At 38.8% G+C, this 22,196-nt stretch overlaps 1 protein-coding gene across 12 annotated transcripts in view; it reads left to right on the top strand.

Moving 5' to 3' along the window:
• The window catches only part of ABI3BP (ABI family member 3 binding protein), a 252,995-nt gene that overhangs the window by 228,624 nt on the left and 2,175 nt on the right, over window positions 1-22,196 (top strand). For all 12 annotated transcript variants that reach the window (XM_082624917.1, XM_082624921.1, XM_082624922.1 and 9 more), the window contains 4 exons: window positions 18,378-18,457; window positions 19,473-19,502; window positions 20,126-20,287; window positions 21,575-21,697. In XM_082624917.1, coding sequence (XP_082481043.1) covers window positions 18,378-18,457; window positions 19,473-19,502; window positions 20,126-20,287; window positions 21,575-21,697 — 395 coding nt within the window. The remainder of the gene's footprint in view (window positions 1-18,377; window positions 18,458-19,472; window positions 19,503-20,125; window positions 20,288-21,574; window positions 21,698-22,196) is intronic.

Here is a 22,196-nt window from a genome sequence, read left to right on the forward strand (position 1 = left end):
GAGGCGCGAAGGAGGAGTAGGCTGGAGCCGGCTAAGTGACTGTGGAAGAGAAAGCAATGTCAGGGAGGGTAGTACATGTCAGAGCAGTGGCCCGAAATGGCACGGTTGTGTGTGGTGAATAACGGGCTGTTTTCACCAGTGTGAGGGGCGAAAAAGTGGACAGAAGCCGTAGAAGCCAGGAGAAGCAGAAGCCAGGTTAGGGAGGGCCTTCTGCGCCAGATCAAGAAACATGGTCAAGTGATGGGGAGACCCTAAAGGATGGTAACCGGGGAGTGCCTTGCTCTGATGTTTTCATTTTCATTCTGACTTTCATTTAGTTGGAATAATTTTGATACTAGAGCTACTTATAATGAATAGCAGTTGGTAGAACAAATCTAACTAAAAGAACTTTTTGTTCATTTCTTTCATGAGTACCATTCTGGCATCTGACCTAATTGGTCAAATAGGTACATAAGAGAAACGTGCCTTTGGGCTGAGCTGGATTTCATTCTGGAATCACAGGACCAATCAGGTCATGGGGTTCACATCTAGCTTCTGGTTGTAATTGTTTCAGACTCAGCTACAACCTTGTCCTCTTTATCCCACCTTCCTCCTATGTGTCTTGCTTGTCTCTGCTGTCTGTCATCAGTGTACCTTCTAAGGAGGACCCCTGCAACCTATCCTTATCCCAAGACGAGCAAAGCCCAAAGGAAGCCCTTTCTGGATTTGTCTTTGGAAAAAGCAGTATTAAACTAAGATTAGGAATCCCTGTAATCAGAACTCCATGCCAAGTTTTACAACTTGGCATAAATTTGGGGCCACTGTGCATGTCTGTATGTGGCTTATTTAATGCTATTTTAGTTTGGTACAATTAAATGAAATCCATTCAGATATAAAGACTGTTAATGTTCATAAATGTGATTTGACCAGGATTATACTGATAGTCCCTAATGGGTCATGATTTAAAAGCTGTATATCAGTAGTTTGAAGAAAAGAACATTCTCACACTGGGGACAAATATAACACACGGATGTAAATTTTCTAATGAAAATTATTTAGTCTATGCTACGGGAAACTTTGTGGTGGTATAGTAGTTCAGTAGATCCCAGCCCCCACTGAGCTTGTAAATATATTCTGCACTCTCAGAGGTATGATAGAGATTAATCTGTCTATCTAATGGGCAAAAATGTTTTGAGCTGAAATACTAAAATTATGTGTTGAAACCCCTATTAGTCAAATAACCAAGGAAGAATAAAGTGAAGTCAAATTATTTCATTTATTTTGAGATTTCTGAGCCTAAAGGTACCTGAGGAAACAAAACTAACACCCATGAAACATCATAACACAGAATAAAAGAACATGCCGATGTAGGACTTACACCAAGGTTCTGCAATTTAGAAGAGGAGAGAAAGCCTCGTGGAATACTTGAGACAAGAACTTGACAGTAAAGGATAGGATGGCATGAAGCAGGCCGGCAAGAAAAGAAAGAACAATAGTATTCCACGTGAAATCCATGTGCACAACTTAGGTGAAATACAAGTAGTCTTCAAAGTTACTACTGACAGCAAGGCTACAGCAAGTATAATATAACTACAAGTTCCCCAATATAGGTTTGTTGGCTCTTTTGATGCAAGCTTTTTTCATACTGTCTTATGTTGTTAAGGCAACGTTCCTTTCCATTGTATCTTCTCTACCCCAACCATGATCCAAGATTAATGTTAATAAAAGACTCCCTGTAAAATAAAGAGGAAGTATGTACAGGATGCAGTTAGCAGGTGGTTTTTATTAGCTATAAAGAATGACTTTAGTCACATTTCATTACTTGAGGAAAATTTTGAGTCAAAATACATAGTAAACTCCCTAAATAAGCAAACTTTGAATTATAGCTGTTAAAAGAGGTTCTGGAATCCCCTGTTTGAAAAGCTGGAAGATCATAACTTCTGAAAGAATATCTAGCTTTGTTCCAATTCTAGGAGACACATATAAAGAATTTATTTTAGTCGCATTTTCCATCATTTGTCCTGACTAAAAAACAGGAGCTCTAAAAACAGGTGATAATTACTGGCTAATCGTTACACAGTGACATAGGTGGAGTAGGGCTTGGTGTTAGAACATCCAGGAGAATCAAGGCAGAGAAAATAGATCCACAGGGCTTTGGGGGATAAAAATTCTAAGTGTTCACACACTATTCTAGAATCAGAAAGACAGTCAACGATGCTACCGTCTCCCTGCCCATTTTTAATGATTTAGCCAAGTTTTATTTACTCTGCAGAAGCTCGAAAAATAACCCACAGTACGGGACCATCCAGCAGGTGTCTTGCTGCTGGGAGAGTTCAGCTGCACACCTGGCATGAGATGTTTCTGTCTCTAGAAAATGGAGCCGCTTGGCTGCCCTGAGGAACCTGGGTGCAGCTCCCAGGGCGGCACAGCAGGGACAGACCCGGCCTTGCTGACGGCTTCTTGCAGCTGGGGTGATAGATGTACGCAGGGAAGAGGGGCTGTTTGTGGGCAGCCAGAGCTGTTTTAGTCAGGTGAAGCAGGAGATCTGTTAACAGAGGCAAAAAGCTGTGGCACAACTCTATCACCTTCTTTGGAGGATCCCTCTCTTACCCCCGCCCCTAAAGTACAAAGAAAATGTAGAGATGTTAGTGTCCACTGAATCAGTACCCATCTAGGCCACTCTCCAATATTTATTTTCCTTATTTTTTTTCCCCATGAAACCTCATTGTGTGGCTCTTGTTGAACTAAAAGAAAAATATTAAGAAGAGCCTCTCCTGTCCGGAGCCAACTACTTTGTTTGCACAGACCACTATGATTATATTTAGTTCCGTGAATGGAAGCAATGATAAAGTATATGGCTTAAAAAATTAAGTGTTGCACCACTGCTTAAAAGGACACAAAGTGTGGACTAATTGATCTTGAAATCTGTCCCAGCTCTAAAATGATGTAATCTTATGCTATCTGAAGCCATGCACAGAATCAGTGGAAAAACTGGAACTGAAAATAAAACCAAAACCTAGGTCCATCTTACAGCAAGTAGAATTGTCCTGATGAACCATTTTTGCTTTGAATCGATGTCTGTGGTCTGTGATTTGTTTTCAGACGAATTATTTTTAGCACACATTTTGCTAATACATTGATGGGCAGGATTCATCCTGATGAACTAGTTGGGGAATATGGACTTACACACAATCACTGTCCACTTAAAAAGCCCTGTATATCAGACTTCCCTTCATATGAGACCATGTGTCTCCTTGCTTGGCTAAAAAACTGAAGAATCCACTTTGTGTGCTAGACGTACATGTGGTCTAGCGATTTCCTATGGAAAAGGCACTCTGTCTGAGAATTAAGATAAATCAAGTTTACTTAGCCTGCTCAAGTACTTCTACTGTCGTCTGTGGCTTGGGAGGATTCTGGAGAACAGTTCTTCCTCTAAGACTAAAACCTACCAAAGTTTCCTGTAGCTGACAGCAAAGATAGTTTGGGACCGTTGGTTTATGTTGTTTGACTTAATAAAACCTTGGCACTAAAAATAAATTGGAATAGAGGCAGCAACTTCTTGTATACTATAAATCTGATTGAGCAAACCAGGTATGTGGAATGGCCATTATGCCCTTATTTATATGGTTTTTGTGAAATTCTGGTCTCTGCAGTCTGTATTAACTTTCAATATCTCTTCTCATAAGCTTTGTAGAAAGGAACAAAATAAGCTGCCAGAGCATTGGGCATTTTATTTAGTTTTATTGTAGGTCTGAGCAGCAGAAGAATAATTGCTTCCTCATTAAAGAAGGAAGAAATTGAGTTGATTGCCCAGGTTTGCAACTTTTCATCAGGCAAAAGAACAGCTAAGAGCGCGGAACTCCACTAGTCCCTAAAAAGAGCAATTCTTCTTTTCATATCGCCATATTCTTTTTTTTAAACATCTTTATTGGAGCATAATTGCTTTACATTGTTGTGTTAGCTTCTGCTGTATAACAAAGTGAATCAGCTCTATGTATACATATGTCCCCATAACCCCTCCCTCTTGCATCTCCCTCCCACCCTCCGTATCCCACCCCTCTAGGTGGTCACAGAGCACCGAGCTGATCTCCCTGTGCTATGCGGCTGCTTTTTATTACTTTTCACTTTGAACTCCTCAGTATCTAGGGAGGGGGTGCAAGATACTCATAGCAACACTACAGAATTAGAGTGCAGCCCAGATCTGGAATTTGTGTGTCCCCCCCACAGAAATGGGAGAGAAAAGAAATGTCCCTAAGGACCTACTGGGCAGCTAATTAATGATCCCTGATGCCTGCTGATGCCCTGCTCCTCTCCCTTCTGTCCGATTTAGGCTTATTTTGTCCTCGAAGTATCTCTGCAGCTCTGCCCTTTGCTTCTCATCTGTATTCCCAGGCCAGCACAATGCCTGCACATGGCAGGTATCCAGAAATGCTTTCTATAACCCTGCAGTGTCCTTGGAGAACTGGCTGATTTGATTTCCCTATTCCACTGCTCCTTACTTTTTTTTTTTTTTCCTTTTCCCCTCTTCCCTTTCTTTCCCTCTGACTGAAACCCAACCTGAATGGGGCCCAAATATTTCAAGATGACACTAGGGGCCAATCAGCTAACAAAATTCAAACCAACAAAGAGCTACGGGGGGACCTTTCTATATAAAAAGTGGTTGCTTGAGGTTTATGAGCTTTTGTTAAGTTTATCAAGTAATGAAAACTATACTTCAGCTGTATGTTATGGGTAAAAATAGAGGAAAATCGTTATAGAGAGGAGCAAAGGAAGGGGAGGCAGGGAGAAGTGTCTGCCCTAACCAGACCTGGAGGTTTACCTCAGGCTAGATCCCACAGGTTGGAGCTTCCCTGTCTCTGTCAGTTTTGCCCGTGAACCACAGATGCCCTTCTTATAACCTTTACAAACACAAAGCAAGTATGTGGACATAGAACAGTTCTGCCTTGAGAGTTCTATGGCAGTGTGTGTCAAATTCCCCAAGAATAGAAGCACCTTTAAAAAAATTCTTTAGAGATAGAATACTAGAGAATATTTATAATGACTTACTATGTGCCTGGTACCTTGCTTTTACATGTATCATCTCATTTAATCCTCATAAGAAACTCACAGATACTTTAATACCCCTATGAGGTTATAATTACTATAATTAATAGTAACCTCATAAATACCATTATTATCCTCATCTTTATACTTGAGGAAATTGAGGCTCAGAGAGCTTAAGTTACTTACCTTAAAGTTACACATGAGTGCAGCTGTGAACCCAACTCTTTCTGGCTCCAAAACCCATGGCCTTAACCACAGAGCCATGCTGCCTTCTGATAGGGCAGCTGGGAAAATTGTTTTTGTTTGGATCCATACCTATCTGGGCAAAACCAGGCATGGCTTCTGCCAGGGGTGTGATTCATTTGGCTTGTCCTCTACAAGGCCCAAAGGCTTGACTGCAGCTGTCACCTGGACTGTACTCCACTTAGATATTCATTTTGATGAAGTAGGTCTTAGAAATAGCTTTTTAAATTTAATTTTCATTTTTATCAGAAGAACATGTACATGGTTTTAAAGCTCAAATACTACAAAGCAGTTCGTTCCTATTCCTAAATTCCATTTGTCAGAAGCAACAATTTTCAATAATTTTGTTCTTTTTTTCAGCTTTATTAAGATATAATTGATGAAAAAAATTATAAGATACTTAAAGCGTACATGACTTGATATACATATACATTATGAAAGGATTCCCCCTGAATTAATTAATATATCTATTACATCATATATGTACTATTCTTTAATTGGTGAGAACATTTAAATTATAATCTCTTGGCAAATTTCAATTATACAGTACAGTGTTTCAACTATAGTCACCATGTTATTCATTAGTTCCTCAGATCCTATTCATCTTACAACTGAAGTTGGTACTCTTTTACCAACGTCTATTTACCCCAGCCCTTGCAGTCACTTTTCTACTCTCTCCGTTTCTATGAGTTTGACAGTTTTTTTTTTAAAGATCCACATATAAGTGATACCATGAACTATTTGTCTTTCTCTGCCTGGCTTATTTCACTTAGCATAATGCCCTCCAGTTTCATTCATGTTATCGCAAATGACAGGATTTACTTCATTTTTAAGGCTGAATAACACTCCATTTTGTGTGTGTGTGTATACACATACATACATACAGTTGACCCTTGAACAACATAGGTTTGCTAACTGCATGGGTCCACTTACATGTGGATTTTTTTCAATAAATACAGTACGTGTATTTTCATTTTACAGATCTTTAACTAAAGTTTGTGTTTGATTAGAGATCATAATATGCAGAATCAAAAGAATTAGGGTTTGAGTCCTGATTCTATCCAAACTATTTCAGCTTCTTGCCCTTGGGTGAGTCATTTATCAATTCCTCCATTTTTGAGGCAGAGATAGCAATACTCAGATTTTCACCTGCTTGGGGGGTTGGCACCTGTAACCCCCCACATTGTTCAAGGGTCAACTGTATGTGTGTTTGTGTGTGTGTGTGTGTATACACATCATAATTTCTTTATCGATTCTTCTGTCAATGGACACTTGTTTCCATACCTTGCCTAGAGTGAATAATGCTGCTATGAACATAGGAGTACAGATATCTTTTCAAGATAATGATTTCATTTCCTTGGATATACACCCAGAGGTGGGATTACTGGATCATATGGTAGTTCTAGTTTTAATTTCCTGAGGAACCTCCATACTGTTCCCCGGAGTGACTGTGCCAGCTTACATTCCTACCAGCAGTGCACAAGGGTTCCTTTACTCCACATCCTCACCAGCATTTGCTCTCTCGTCTTATAGATAATAGACATCCTAACAGGTGTGAGGTAATATCTCATTGGGGTTTTGATTTCCATTTCTCTGATGATTAATGATGTTGAGCATTCTTTCATGTACCTATTGGCTATTTGTATGTCTTCTTTTGAAAAGTGTCTTTTCAGGTCCTTTACCCATTTCTTAATTGGGTTATTTGCTTTTTTGCTATTGAGTTGTGTGAGTTCCTTATATATTTTGGATATTAACCACTTATCAGATATATGATTTGCAAATATTTTCTCCCATTCTATAGGTTGTCTTTTCATTTTGCTGATCTTTCCCTCTGCTGTGCAGAAGATTTTCACTTTGATGTAGTCCCACTTATTTATTTTTGCTTTTGTTGCCTTTGCTTTTGGAGTCAGATCCAAAAATTATTGCCAAGACTGATATCAAGGAGCTTACCACCTACTTTTTCTTTGAGGAGTTTTATGATTTCAGGTTTCATGTTCAATGTTTGAACCATTTTGAGTTGATTTTTATTTATGGTATACAATAGGGGTCCAGTTTCATTCTTTTGCATGAGGCTATCCAGTTTTCCCAACACCATTTATTCAAGGGACTAGCCTTTCCCCATTGTGAATCCTTGGCTCCTTTGTCATAAATTAATTGACCATATATATGTAGGTTTATGTATGGGCTATCTGTTCTGTTCCATTGATCTATGTCTTTATTTATGCCCATGCCATACTGTTTTGATTACTATTGCTTTGTAATATAGTTTGAAATCAGGACATGTGAGGCCTCCAGCTTTGCCTACTCAGGGTCTTTTGTGATTCCATATGAGTCTTAGAAATGTTTTTTCTATTTCTGTGAAAAATGCCATTGGAATTTTGATATGGATTGCATTGAAACTGTAGATCACTTGGGGTAGTACTAACAGTTTAACAATATTAATCCTTTCAATCCATGAATGTGGAATATCTTTCATTTTATTTGTGTTTCTTCAATTTCTTTCATCCATGTCTTAAAGGTTTCAGTGTACAGATCTTTCATCTCCTTAAAATTATTCCTAAGTATTTTATTATTTTTGAGGCTATTGTAAATTTTGAGGCTATTGTAAATGAAAATGTTTGCTTAATTTCTCTTTCTGATAGTTTGTTTTCAGTATATAGAAAACCAACAGATTTCTATATATTAATATTGTATCCTGCAACTTTACCAAATGTATTAGTTCGAGCAGCTTTTTGGTGGAGTGTTTAGGGTTTTCTATATATAATGTCATGTCATCATCTGCAAATAGAAGTTCTACTTCTTCCTTTCCAATCTGGGTGTCTTTTAATTTCCTTCTCTTGACTAATAGCTTCCAGTGCTATGTTGAATAAAAGTGGTGAGAGTGGGCATTCTTGTCTTATTCCTGATCTTAGAGGAAAAGCTTCCAGCATTTCATCATTGAATATGATGTTAGCTCAATGGGCTTGTCATGTAAGCCTTTATTATGTTGAGGTGCATTTCCTCTGTACCAAGTGTGTTGAGTTTTTATCAAGAAAGAATGTTGAATTTTGTCAAATGCTTTTTCTGAATCTATTGAGTTCATATAGGTTATATAGATTTTTATTCCTCATTTTGTTAATATGTATATCACATTGATTGATTTGTGGCTGTTGAACCATCTTTGCATTCTTGGAATGAATCCCACTTGATCATGGTTTATGATCCTTCTAATGTATTGTTGAACTCAGTTTGCTAATATTTTGTTGAGGATTTTTGCATCTATGTTTCATCAGGAATATTGGATTATAATTTTCTTTTCTTGTAGTGTCCTTGTCTGGCTTTGGTATCAGGGTAATGCTGGCCTCAGAAAATGAGTTTGGGAGTTCCCCCCTCCCCTTCAATTTATAGGAAGACTTTGAGAAGGATTGGTGTTAATTCTTCTTTAAATGTTTGCTAGATTTCACTGGTAAAACCATCTGGTCCTGGGCTTTTGTTTGTTGGGAAGTTTTTGATTACTGACCCAATCTCCTTCCTAGTAATTAGTCTATTCAAATTATCTATTTCTTCATGATTTAGTCTTGGTAGGTTGTATGTTTCTAAGAATTTATACATTTCTTCTAGGTTATCCAATCTGTTGGTGTATAATTGTTCATAGTAGTCTCTTATGATCCCTTGTATTTCTGTAGCACCAGTTGTAATGTCTCCTTTTATTTCTGATTTTCTAATTTTATTTGAGCTCTTTTTCTTAGTTATTGTAGCTAAAGGTTTGTCAGTTTTATTTATCTTTATGAAAAACCAGCTCTTAGTTTTGTTGATCTTTCGTATTGTTTTTTGGTCCCTATTTCTTTTACTTCTGCTCTGATCTTTGTTATTTCCTTCCTTCTACTAACTTTGGGCTTAGTTTTTTCTTCTTTTTCTTATTCCTTGAGGTGTAAAATTAGGTTGCTTATTTGATATCTTTCTTTTTTTCTTAATGTAGGCATTTATTTCTATAAATTTCCCTCTTGGAATTGCTTTTGAGGCATTCCAAAATTTTGGTATGTTGTCTTTCCATTTTCCTTTGGCTCAAGATCTATTTTGATTACTCTTGATTTTTTTTCTTTGACCCATTCGTTGTTCAGTAGCATGTTTGTTGTTTAACCTCCACATATTTGTGAAATTTCCAATTTCTTCTTTTAACTGATTTCTATTTTCTTACCATTGTGGTTAGAAAATACACTTTATATGATTTCCGTTTTCTTAAATTTATTAAGGCTTGTTTTGCAGCCTAACAGATGACTTATCCTGAAGAAAGTTTCATGTGCTCTTCAGAAGAAAGTGTATTCTGTTGCTGTTGGATGGAATGTTCTTTATATGTCCTTTAGGTCCATCTGCTTTAACATTATGTTAAGTCCAGTGTCTCCTTATTAATTTTCTGTATGGATGTTCTATATATACATTGTTGAAAGCATGGCATTGAAGTTCCCTGCTATTACTGTAGTGCTATTTCTTCTGCAGATCTGTTAATATTTGCTTTATATACTAAGGTCCTCCTATGTTGTGTACATGTTTACAGATGTTATATCCTCTTGATGAACTGACCCCTTTATCATTATATAATGACCTTTTTGTGTCCTATCACAATCTTTGGCTTAAAGTCTATTTTGTCTTATATAAATGTAGGTAGCCCTGCTGTCTTTTGGTTTCCATTTGCATGGAATATCTTTTCCATCCCTTCTCTTTCAGTCTATGTGTGTCCTTAAAGCTGAAGTCAGTCTCTTTTAGGAGAATTAGATGGGTCTTGGTTTCTTAATCCATTCAGCCACTATATGTCTTTTAATTAGAGTTTGGTCCATTTACATTTAAAATAATTATTGATAGATATGGACTTACTATTGCTATTTTGTTCACTATTTTCTGGTTGTTTTATAGTTCCTTTGTTCCTTTCTTCCTCTCTTCATGATTTGATGAATTTCTGTAGTGTTATGCTGTGATTCTCTTCTCTTTTTTGTGTGTGTATATCGATCATTGGTTATTACTTTGTAGTTACCATGAGGTTTACATAAAACGTCATATAAGTCTATTTTAAGTTGATGCCAACTTCAAACACACAAAAGCTCTACTTTTTTACACTCTTCTCTCCATTTTGTTTTTATGCCACAATTTACATTTTTACACTGTATATCCATTAACAAATTATTATAGTTAGTTATTGTAATATTTTTGTCTTTTAACTCTCAGAGTTAGAAGTGATTTACCCATCACAGTTTCAACATTAGAGTATTCCGAATGTTAATTGTGTATTTACTTTTACCATTGAGTTTTATACTTTCATGTTTTCCTGTTACTAATTAGCATCCTTTTGTTTCTGTTTGAAGAACTAACATTTCTTGTAAGGCTGATGTAGTGGTGATGAACTCTTTCAGCTTTTGTTTGTCTGGGAAACTCTTTATCTCGCCTTCAATTCTGAAGAGCAACTTTGCTGAGAATTTTTTCTTTTTTTTAAATTTCAGCACTTTGAATATATCTGCTGGTCCCTTCTGGCTTGAAAGTTTCTGCTGAAAAATCTGCTGATATTGCTATGGGAGCTCCCTTGTACACAACAAGTTGCTTTTCCCCTGCTGCTTTTAAGATTCTTTCCTTGTCTTTAACTTTTGACAATTTAATTATCATTAATGTGGATCTCTTAAAGTTAATGTGGGTCTCATGGTGTGGACCTCTTTGGATTCCATTTGGAACTCTCTGGCCTTCCTGTATCTGGATGTCTGTTTCTTTACCCTGGTTAGGAAAGTTTTCAGCTGTTATTTCTTTGAATAAGCTTTCTGCCCCCTTTCTTTCCCTCTCCCCGTTCTGGGACTCATATAATGCATATGTTGATCCATTTGATGGTGTCCCATACATCTCTTAAGCTATCTTTTTCATTGCTCCTCTGATTGGATGAATTTCACTGCCCCATCTTTGCATCCACTGACCCTTTCTTCCACTCATCTAGTCTGCTGTTGAACTCCTCTAATGAAGTTTTCAGGTCAACTATTATATTCTTAACTCTGGTGTTTTCTGGTTTGGCACTTTTTTATATTTTCTATCCCTTTGTACTTTGTTTACGCATTGTTCTCCTGACCTTGGTAAGCATCTTAATGACTTATTTTGAACTCTTAATCAGGTAAATCACTTGTCCATTTCACTAAGATCTATTTCTAGAGATTTTTCTTATTCTTTTGTTTAGAACATATTCTTGTTTCTTCATTTTCCTTGATTCTGTGTTTGGTTTCTGCACATTAGATAAAACAGCCACCTCTCCCAGTCTCAATAGAATGGTTTCAGGTAGGAAATGAACCTCTTGAATCAGCCCAACCCGAGCTCGTACTTGTTTCCCAAACCTCTAAGATTGTCCAAGCAACTTTCTTTGTTCTTAGTGGCTCCTGGTAGTTGGGGGTATGCCAAAACTCAGGAGTGTCCCAAAGGGGAGGAACACAGTCAGCATCTACATGCAGGCTGATTATAAGCTGGGCCCTAGGCAGCAGGTGGGAAATTATGTAGTTAAGCCGCTTCCAGGGTGTTGACTTAAAAAATATTCACAACCTAAAAGTTGAGAGTTATATTTTATTTGGTGGGCATTTTTAGGACTTCAAGCCTGGAAGGCAGCATCTCAAGTAACCCTGGGAGAACTGCTCTGCAGAGGTGAGGGGGTAACCAGGATAGTTTTGCAACAAAGAGGAGGTAGTCAGAACACCAAAAGATTACTGTTAAAGAAAACCAGATATCCCAAGTTAAGGAATTTAGCGCTTTTCTATGTATGGGAAGATGCAAGAGTCTAGGCTTACTGAAATCATTCCTTGATATACACCCCAGATATCTGGGGCCAGTGTTTTTACATCCTGAGTTTCCTCAGGGCTCACTGTAGGGAGTGGCTGCAGTCTGGTGGCTGCTAGATGGCAGGTATTCTTTCCTTCCTGAGTTCCCTCAGGGCTCACATTGGAGGGCTGCAATTGCTGATGAGTGTGACATCCTTTGTTTACTGATATGGCAGGAAATATTCCATTTCTCAAGGGAAACACTAGGAGATGGCTGTTTTTGCCTGCTGGGCCCAGGATATAGTTAGGGCAGGGAGGTAGGGTAGGGAAGTGTGCTCCTGCATCTATTAAAAACTGCTTTTTGTTTGCTAGTCCTGTGGAATTTGTGAACACAAGCCCACTGGCTCTCAGAGACAGGCAATATGGAGACCTATTCCTTGGGCAGCAGCTGCAAAAGCTGGGGTGTCAGCCATTTGTACAAGCCCCTTCCAGGGAAATACTAGTGGCTTGGTTTTATTGTTGTAGCAGGCTGAAGGAAGAGGGCAGGGAAGGTGTATGCCAACTTCCCTGTCGCTGGGGAGGATCACAGCCAACCCCTAAACATGTGCTAAAACTAAAAGCTTCACCCTCAGGTGTCAGCTTTTAAAAGATGCATATAAACCCCTTTCAGGGAGAGATAGGAAGATGGGCATTTTTGCCTGCTTCCTCTGTGCTGAGCCCTGGGGGGCAGTTAGTTAAAAACTGCTTCTTTGCCACAGTCCTGTGGGACTCATGGATGGCTAAGTAACCCATTGGCTATCAGAGCCAGGTGATCCAAGGACTCATCCCTTTGGATGGAAGCTGTAAAAACTAGGGCACAGACATGTTTACAACCTCCTTCCAGGCAGATAGTAGCAACTTTGAGCAGGCTGGAGAGAGAAGGTGGGAAGAGCATCCAGTGGCTTTCCTGGTCTCCAGGGAGGATCACAGCCCCCAGAGCTTGCTAAATTAAAATCCTGACCCTCAGGTTGCAGCTTTTAACACTGGCAGATAAACACACACCTTTCAGAGAAATATTGAGATAGGAGATTGTGCCCTTTTGCTCTGCCATAGTGAGTGCTCATGCACTTGTGAAGTGGATTTGCTATATCCTTATGGGTCTCATAAACACAAGCCCAATTGGCTTTCAGAGCTGGGTGTTTAGGGGGACCCATCCCTCAGGTAAGAGTCTTAAAAGCTGGGATGCAGATGTGGGTTACAAACCCTTTGCTGCTCAGGAAGAAGTTGGGAGTTAGGGGTTCCCTCCTGATTATATGGTGCTGTGTCAGGGATGGGATTTATGGCAAGTGTGTCTCAGCCTTTGCTACCCATTTTGATGGGGGTATTCTCTCATTTCCCCAATGCATAGGAGTTGCTCAGCTAGTTTCTGGATCTCTTTCAGAGGGAATTGCTCTATGTGCAGCTGTGCATTCAATGTGTCTGTGAGGGGAGGAGAGCTCAGGAGCTTCCTATGTTACCATCTTAGTCCTGCCTCTCATTCTCAATTATTTTAGCTACTTCTTCTGTTAATTAAATCCATATGTCTAGACTGACTGTTTCTCCAAATGGTCAAGTGCTCAAGTCATCTGTTACCTGTGTTTATTTATGGCAACATCTTCAGGAAGCCCTCACCATCATCTTTTGCTTCTCTCCTATGTTGAATCCCCCTAATTCCTATATCCCATATCTTCCTTGTTTACTCACTTTCTGGAATTTCTTGAGAAACACATCTTGAAGAAAGGTTATGGAAGATAGTATTTTTGAGTTCTTACGTGTCTGAAAATATCCATGTTTTATTCTGATACTATTGTTTAGCCAAACATAGCTTGTAGGATAAAATGAACGCTTGAAAGCATTGTTCCATTATTTTCTAACTTCTAGAGCTGCTGAGATGTCACGTCATTCTAATTCCGCATCCTTTGAATAGGACCTATTTTCTTCTCAGAAACGTTTAAGATCTTGTCTTTATCCCAGTACTCTGAAATTTTGCAATTTGTTTGCTTTAGTCTTTTTTCTTTTTTCATCTTGCTGGGCAAATATTAGGACTTTTAAATCTAGAAACCCATGTTTTTCAATTCTGGGAAATTACTTAAAAACTTTCTAGGATAATTTTCTACCCTCCTTTTCCACTCCTCTCTCTTCTAGAACCTACTAGTTTTATATTCCCTGAAAAAATCTGCTCATTTCCATATTTTCTCTCATTTTTCATTTTTTCTATTATTTGTAAAATTTCCTTAACTTTATTTTCCAAACATCCTATTTGGAGGTTTATTTATTCTGTACTTTTTATTTTAAATAACTTTCTTCTCCTCTATGGGATTTTTGCACAGCTAAAATCCTATGCTCATTCCCTATGTATAATCAATATTTTCTCTGAGACATTACTCTCTTCTACCTACAGTGTCATGAATCTTGTGATAAAATGTGCTTCTTGGGAAAGATTTTTGCCTTTTAAAATATATTCTGTTATATATTTTCTGTTTAATCAGCCAAAAATATGTGCCTTTTAGTTCTCATGCAGTTAATTAAACTTAATTTAAAATGATTTCTTCAAAACTTGTCAAGTATCATAAAATGGTGGCCAAAAAACCCAAAAACAATCCCCAAAAGTAGCTTATCAATATTTGTGGCCATTCTACAAATATAGCTGAAGTGTAAATAACTGTGAAATAAAAAGACATGGAAATAATTTCAGCAATCAGACTTGGCCAAAGCACAGAGCTTTTTGGCAATGGCCTGGAATGTGGAATGCATTGCCTGCTTAAATCCAAGTCCAGGTGCCTGTGATTTCTTTTTCCACTTTCAGTTCACCATTTTTTTTTAATAAGTTCATCAGGCCTCTGAGCTAGAATTTAATCTGTGGAAAATATTCTATGCCAAAGCACCCCATGTATAGGCAATTTATTTAAATGAGTGAGATAGGTGGCTTTATATCAGCAGTCTTATTGCAAAGGATAATGGCACTTTCTACCAGTTGATTAGTTTACAAAATGCTTTCATGTGCAGTTTTTCACTCTAAAAACCCTGAATGTTTGAATTCTATGACATAAATCACAGCAAGATCCTTTTTGACCTACCTCCTAGAGAAATGGAAACAAAAACAAAAATGGGACCTAGTGAAACTTAAAAGCTTTTGCACAGCAAAGGAAACCATAAACAAGATGAAAAGACAACCCTCAGAATGGGAGAAAATATTTGCAAACGAAGCAACTGACAAAGGATTAATCTCTAAAATTTACAAGCAGCTCATGCAGCCCAATATCAAAAAAAAACAACCCAATCCAAAAATGGGCAGAAGACCTAAATAGACATTTCTCCAAAGAAGATATACAGATTGCCAATAAACACGTGGAAGGATGCTAAACATCACTAATCATTGGAGAAATGCAAATCAAAACTACGAGGTATCACCTCACAGCAGTCAGAATGGCCATCATCAAAAAATCTACAAACAGGGCTTCCCTGGTGGCACAGTGGTTGAGAAGCTGCCTGCCAATGCAGGGGACACGGGTTCGAGCCCTGGTCTGGAAAGATCCCACATGCCGCGCAGCAACTAGACCCATGAGCCACAACTACTGAGCCTGCGCATCTGGAGCCTGTGCTCTGCAACAAGAGAGGCCGCGACAGTGAGAGGCCGGCACACCACGATGAAGAGTGGCCCCCACTCGCCGCAACTAGAGAAGGCCCTGGCACAGAAACGAAGACCCAACACAGCCAAAAATAAATAAATTAATTTACTAATTTAAAAAAATCTACAAACAATAAATGCTGGAGAGGGTATGCAGAAAAAGAAACTCTCTTGCACTGTTAATGGGAATGTAAATTGATACAGCCACTATGGAGAACAGTATGGAGGTTCCTTAAAAAACTAAAAATAGAACTACCATATGACCCAACAGTCCCACTACTGGGCATATACCCTGAGAAAACCATAATTCAAAAAGTCATGTACCACAATGTTCATTGCAGCATTATTTACAATAGCCAGGACACGGAAGCAACCTAAGTGTCCATCGACATATGAATGGATAAAGAAGATATGGCACATATATACAATGGAATATTACTGAGCCCTAAAAAGAAACGAAATTGAGTTATTTGTAGTGAGGTGGATGGACCTAGTCTGTCATACAGAGTGAAGTAACTCAGAAAAAGAAAAACAAATACCATATGCTAACACATATATATGGAATCTTAAAAAAAAAAAGGTTCTGAAGCACTTAGGGGCAGGACAGGAATAAAGACGCAGACCTACTAGAGAATGGACTTGAGGACATGGGGAGAGGAAAGGGTAAGCTGGCACGAAGTGCGAGAGTGGCATGGACATATATACACTACCAAATTTAAAACAGATAGCTAGGGCTTCCCTGGTGGCGCAGTGGTTGAGAGTCCGCCTGCCGATGCAGGGGACGTGGGTTCGTGCCCCGGTCCGGGAAGATTCCACATGCTGCGGAGTGGCTGGGCCCGTGAGCCATGGCCGCTGAGCCTGCGCGTCCGGAGCCTGTGCTCCACGACGGGAGAGGCCACAACAGTGAAAGGCCCGCGTACCTCAAAAAAAAAAAAAAAGATAGCTAGTGGGAAGCAGCCACATAGCACAGGGAGATCAGCTCGGTGCTTTGTGACCACCTAGAGGGGTGGGATAGGGAGGGTGGAAGGGAGACGCAAGAGGGAGGAGATATGGGGATATATGTACGTGTATAGCTGTTTCACTTTGTTATAAAGCACAAACTAACACAACATTGTAAAGCAATTATACTCCAATAAGGATGTTAAAAGAAGTTTTTAAAATAAATGAAAACCCTGCATGTTTTAATCCCCATATCACAAAGTTTGGAAGTTTGGAAAAGCAAAGACGATAAGAGTACAATGGTTAAAAGCGTCATTGCTCTTAACTGAAAAATAGGAAAATACTTATCTCTTGGGGTTTGTATTACTTTTCATATGTGGCATCTGGTACATAGTAAGCACTCAAAAAATGTTCACATTGTAATGCTAGAATCTGTCTTCCTTATAGATTCCAGCAGTACCTCAATAGTCAAAAATCTGACTCCTTGAGCCCCAGAAAGTTCTGTTATTGCTCACTTGGTATCCTCTGTACCAAATTAAGAGCTGTCATCCTTCTGTTTTTCACTTTTTTCTGAAGTATTTTTTGTGTTCTGCACTCTTAGTCAATTACAAACTTTTTAAAAAGAGGAATTATCTCCCAAAAGTCTTTCACAATTTTGAAACTCAATCAATTCTATCAGCTGACTCAAGCTGGTTTTACATTCAAAATTACTTTCCTGCTAAGTCTGCTACTGAAAGGAACCTTAGTTTCAGGCAAACAGCAAATAGCTTTACTGGTTTGAACTTAAAAGGGTTTGCTCTGCTTGAGTATTCTACGGATGAAATTTGTCAAATGTTGCATAGTAATTTAGTGCATAATTCTTAAGGACAGAGTCAAACATAACTACAAGGGATATGGGCTTATTTTGTCTTTTGTTTTTTTAACATAAAGGGTTAAGGGCCTGGCCCATATGAATCTAGTTTATAGAAGGAGAGAAAAGTGTCTTTGTGCCCATACTCTTCATGAGCTGACACTACCATGCCCCTACTCGGAATATATTGTGGCTTCCTATGATCCACAGAAGACCCAAGTTCCAGGAGATATAACCAGGAACTTCTTGCAACAAAATATTTTCATGTACATCTGCTCCCATAGCTTATCTAGTAGTTCTCAAATGTCAGTGGGCACAGGATTCACCTCAGGAACTTATTATAAATACCTCTCTGGAACCCCTCAAAAAGGGATTCAGTAGCTAGAATGGAACAAGTAGTCTGCACTTTAAACAAACTTTCCCCAGTGTAGCTCTATCATGTGATTCTGACATGGGTAGCTCAAACCCCACAATGAAGAACATTGCCTAGGTCTATGGCTATACCCAGGGTTGGGATAATAAGGGATAAAAAGGAACTTATTCTGCGCTCCCAGGAAGTAGCTAAAGATTTGAAGGGAACTGAGGCTCCTTGTTACTGGAATTAGCCTGGGTCCATCACATACCTCTTTTCCTGTATGTCCATTAGCAACCTGCCCAGCTATTTCTATTAATTTGGAGTTTTTAAAAGACAACAATCTTTTTTATTAACTTAAACTTTTTCTTCTAGAAAACAATTAGACAAGCTGTTTGAACAGTAGAATTAAAGGAAATTTTCTTTCCTGAAGCTTCTTCTAGAACATATGTCCATTCGCTGTCATGATTTCAAAACAGAATCAGGAAGAATGTTGGTATGACAAGAAAATTGTTTGTTTCCTACCACTTAAGAACATTATTTTTGTTTTCTGTTTCTTTCCCCCCCTCACAGCTACGAGTTCCAGGTGAAACCCAAAAACCCACTTGGTGAAGGCCCACCCAGCAACACAGTGGCATTCAGTACTGAATCAGGTAATCACATCAGCAGTAATTCCTAACAAGGATATAAAGGGTCACAATGTTTTGCATAGCTTGTTTGAAACCTAGCTCAACACTGGGTAAAGCATTTGATTTAAAGAAACCATCCAGGGCTTCCCTGGTGGCGCAGTGGTTGGGAGTCCGCCTGCCGATGCAGGGGACGCGGGTTCGTGCCCCGGTCCAGGAGGATCCCATGTGCCGCAGAGCGGCTGGGCCCGTGGGCCATGGCCGCTGAGCCTGTGCGTCCAGAGCCTGCGCTCCGCAAGGGGAGAGGCCACAACAGTGAGAGGCCCGCGTAACGCAAAAAACAAACAAACAAACAAAAACCATCCATTTGAAAAAGCAAACTGATGAAGGTACCCTTAAAGAAACACCCCTTGGGTTTTTCCTCATTTATCTTGATGTCAGAAAAACATTAGGCATATCAGTTTAAAAGAAAAAAAGCATATAGTCAGTCTATACTCAATAGTGCATGAATGTTCCTCTCTAGAATCTGTGCCTAGAATCAAAACATCAGACGCTCAGCCACAGTATCCAGAAAGGGAATTCATGTGATAGTTTTTTATGATGAACAGCTGTGAAATTTTCTAATTTGGCCTAAGTTCCAATTCCTTAATGAGATACATCTGTACTCTCAGCATTAGTGTATAATTTTTTTTTTTACACCAAATGCAGTTCATGGCATCTTGCTGATTTTATCAATAGTTTTTTTTATGAAACTAAAAGAGGAAGATTTTAAAAAGGAAGTAAAATCTAGAACAGCAAGGAAGACTACTAACTACACAAATCACATATAAAAGATACAGCTGAGTACGTGGCAGAGGAGATTCTCCACCAGAGAACAATTCCCAAAACAAAATATACAATTTTCAAATTTGGACTTTAGTAAGAGTGTACCATTTTGCAAGATTCCTTAACAACTGTAAGCACCCATCTTCTTCTCTATGTCACTGGAACACTGGGACTTACCTAATAACCTCTGACTCTTGTCTTTGCTATTTCTCCTTAGCTGACCCAAGAGTGAGTGAGCCAGTTTCTGGTAAGTACCTACCTGGATGAGAACACAACTACACGCTTTCCTACAGTGATTCAACTAAATGGGCATGGTAGAATTTTAGTCATGATTTCACTTTAGTCCATTCAGTCTTCTTAGAATATCTATCAGGTATGAATGCTTACCTAAAACATTCAGTAACACTGACAGCCTATGTTGTTTCAGGAACAAGTTGAATATTTTAAAACCTGCTTTCCATTCTTGTAACAGACCAGCTCAACTTTTCTGTTTAATAATTAAGTCAAGATACAGGACCCTCATTTCCACTTTTAATAACAAGTCACATTAAAGCAACTGTTTAAACTGTATAATATGTTGCAAAAAAAAGAAACCTAAATTTGCTCCTAAAGGGATGCTGTTCTACATTGAGCACTGCAGAGGCTAGTCAACTCTGACACGTACTGCTCCAAGATTTACCTCATCATTGATGGAAATTTAATTGGGGGTTTACTCCTATATTTTTGGCTCCAATATTTAGCACTGGAGAAAACCAGCTATCAGCAGGTTGACAATGAACTTGGCAAACTGCTTTTTTAAAAGCTTTTAAGACAGCTCTTCAGGACCGAAAGTCAAATACTAAACTCAAACCATGTGCTTTCCTTATGCAGCAGGAAGAGATGCCATCTGGACTGAAAGACCCTTTAATTCAGACTCTTACTCAGAATGTAAGGGCAAACAGTATGTCAAAAGGACGTGGTATAAAAAGTTTGTAGGGGTGCAGCTGTGCAACTCTCTCAGATACAAGATTTATCTGAGTGACTCCCTCACAGGTAAGCAGGGCCATCAGTTCTGTTTTGAGGATTATCCTTCAAGAAATGCTTTGCAGCGTTCTGTAACTTAGCCTTTTCTATGGACAGTCCCAGACACGAAGGTGTGATGTAAATACAAGTTTCCTTTTTGAGCAAGATGTTATTGGAATCTTAGGATTTGAGACATACTATAAGAAGGTAAATAATGAACATGCAATCTGAAACAGTGCCATCGTGGCAAACTTGAATGTAGAAAAACTAGTCACATCCAAGCTCAATTTTGTTACCCAGGATAAAAAGCCTACTGGTAGTAAAAAGAGTGTATCTAACAATAATCATGGAAGGAGTATGACGTATTTAAGATTTTAAGTCTGTCAGAGACAAGAGCAAGATTAAAACACTGCGCCAGAAGGGCTATAACCCTTTGCTCCAGACAGTGGGTTATTTTCTCTTCTATATTCATACAGTAAAAATTTTAAATAAGATTGGCCCAACATAGAAAGGTAGACATTTGCTCAATCATTCAACAGAACTATCTGCTTTGTTCAGACATTGTTCCAGGTGCTGGGGACAAAGCAGGAAATAAGACACGTTCCTGCTCTTTGTAGCTTACAATCTAGCGGGGAGAGATAGAAAGCAAACATGTAAATAAGAATTTCATATAGTGCTCTGAAGAAAAAAAAAAGGGTGAAAGAAAATGGCTGAATGGAATGAAAATGGAGGAAAAATGGCTGAATGAAAGCTCTTTTAGTTAGACTGGTTAGGAAAAGCCCCCCCTCAAAAGGTAGCACTTGTGCCGAGAAGAAAACTATGAGAAGGAACCAACCACGCAAAGATCGAGGGATAAAGAACCAGAGGTAGAGGGAAGAGAAATGCAAAGACCTGCAGCAGAAAATGCCTCGCCGGTTCCACTAGTGTGGCTGAGGCTTAGTAAGGGGATGATCAGGCAGCATGAAATCGTGCGGAGCTAGGATACCAGGTAAGGACCCCCGGGTTTTATTCTGAGTATAACAGAAGACTGCTGGAGAGATTGATGGAGGGGCGTAACACTGTCTGAGTTGCGTTTTTAAAAGATGACTAATCTGTGAAAGAAGGAGGGGAGGAAAGATAGGGAAAAGCAAGAGTGAAAGCAGGGACGCCAGCTGGGAGACGATTCCATAGTTCAATCAAGGAACACTGGTGGCTCGAACTAGAAAGAAAGGGGGGAGAAGTACAAGAACAAGGAAGACGGATTATTTGAAACAATTTGATTTCAGAGTCCTCCCATATCAAAGGCAGCAATACTTCATGATCCTTTTGTTTTTTCAGGAAAATTTTATAATATAGGTGATCAGAGAGGCCATGGAGAAGATCACTGCCAGTTCGTAGACTCATTTTTAGATGGACGCACAGGACAGCAACTCTCTTCTGACCAGTTACCCACCAAAGAAGGTATGTTTTCTGAGCCTCCTCGTAAGTAAGAGGCTTTTACAAATTAACCCAAAAAACATTCAAGCTGAGAAAATCAATCACTTTAAAAATAATTCTGTAGTACTACTACTCCATCTGCCTAGGAAAAAGGACTTCCCACATAAGACCTTAACACGAAGACTTTAATAGAAGTTTCTTCACTTTCCTCCCATTCCTTAAGACTCTGTTCCTTAGAGCTGAGGGAAATTACAGATCATCTTATATAAATCCATTCTACTTTAAGAAAACCTGAACTTGCAAAAGCAGCTATAAAAGAGCAGCTTAAAAAAAGCAGCTATAAAAAAGAAGCTTAATTTCCCCAGCTTAAATCCCACTACTTTTATGGTTTTTGTCATACTGAGCACACAGGCAGTTTTTTTTAATTCCTTTTTTAAAAATTTTAAAGAAATCCAAAGCTTTACTACTACTGTAGAAGGAAAAAAGAATGTTACTTGCCTTATAAATAATTCTATAAATACAA

This window comes from Mesoplodon mirus (assembly GCF_964341445.2).
Source record: "Mesoplodon mirus genome assembly, chromosome: 6".
Classification (NCBI taxonomy): domain Eukaryota; kingdom Metazoa; phylum Chordata; class Mammalia; order Artiodactyla; family Ziphiidae; genus Mesoplodon; species Mesoplodon mirus.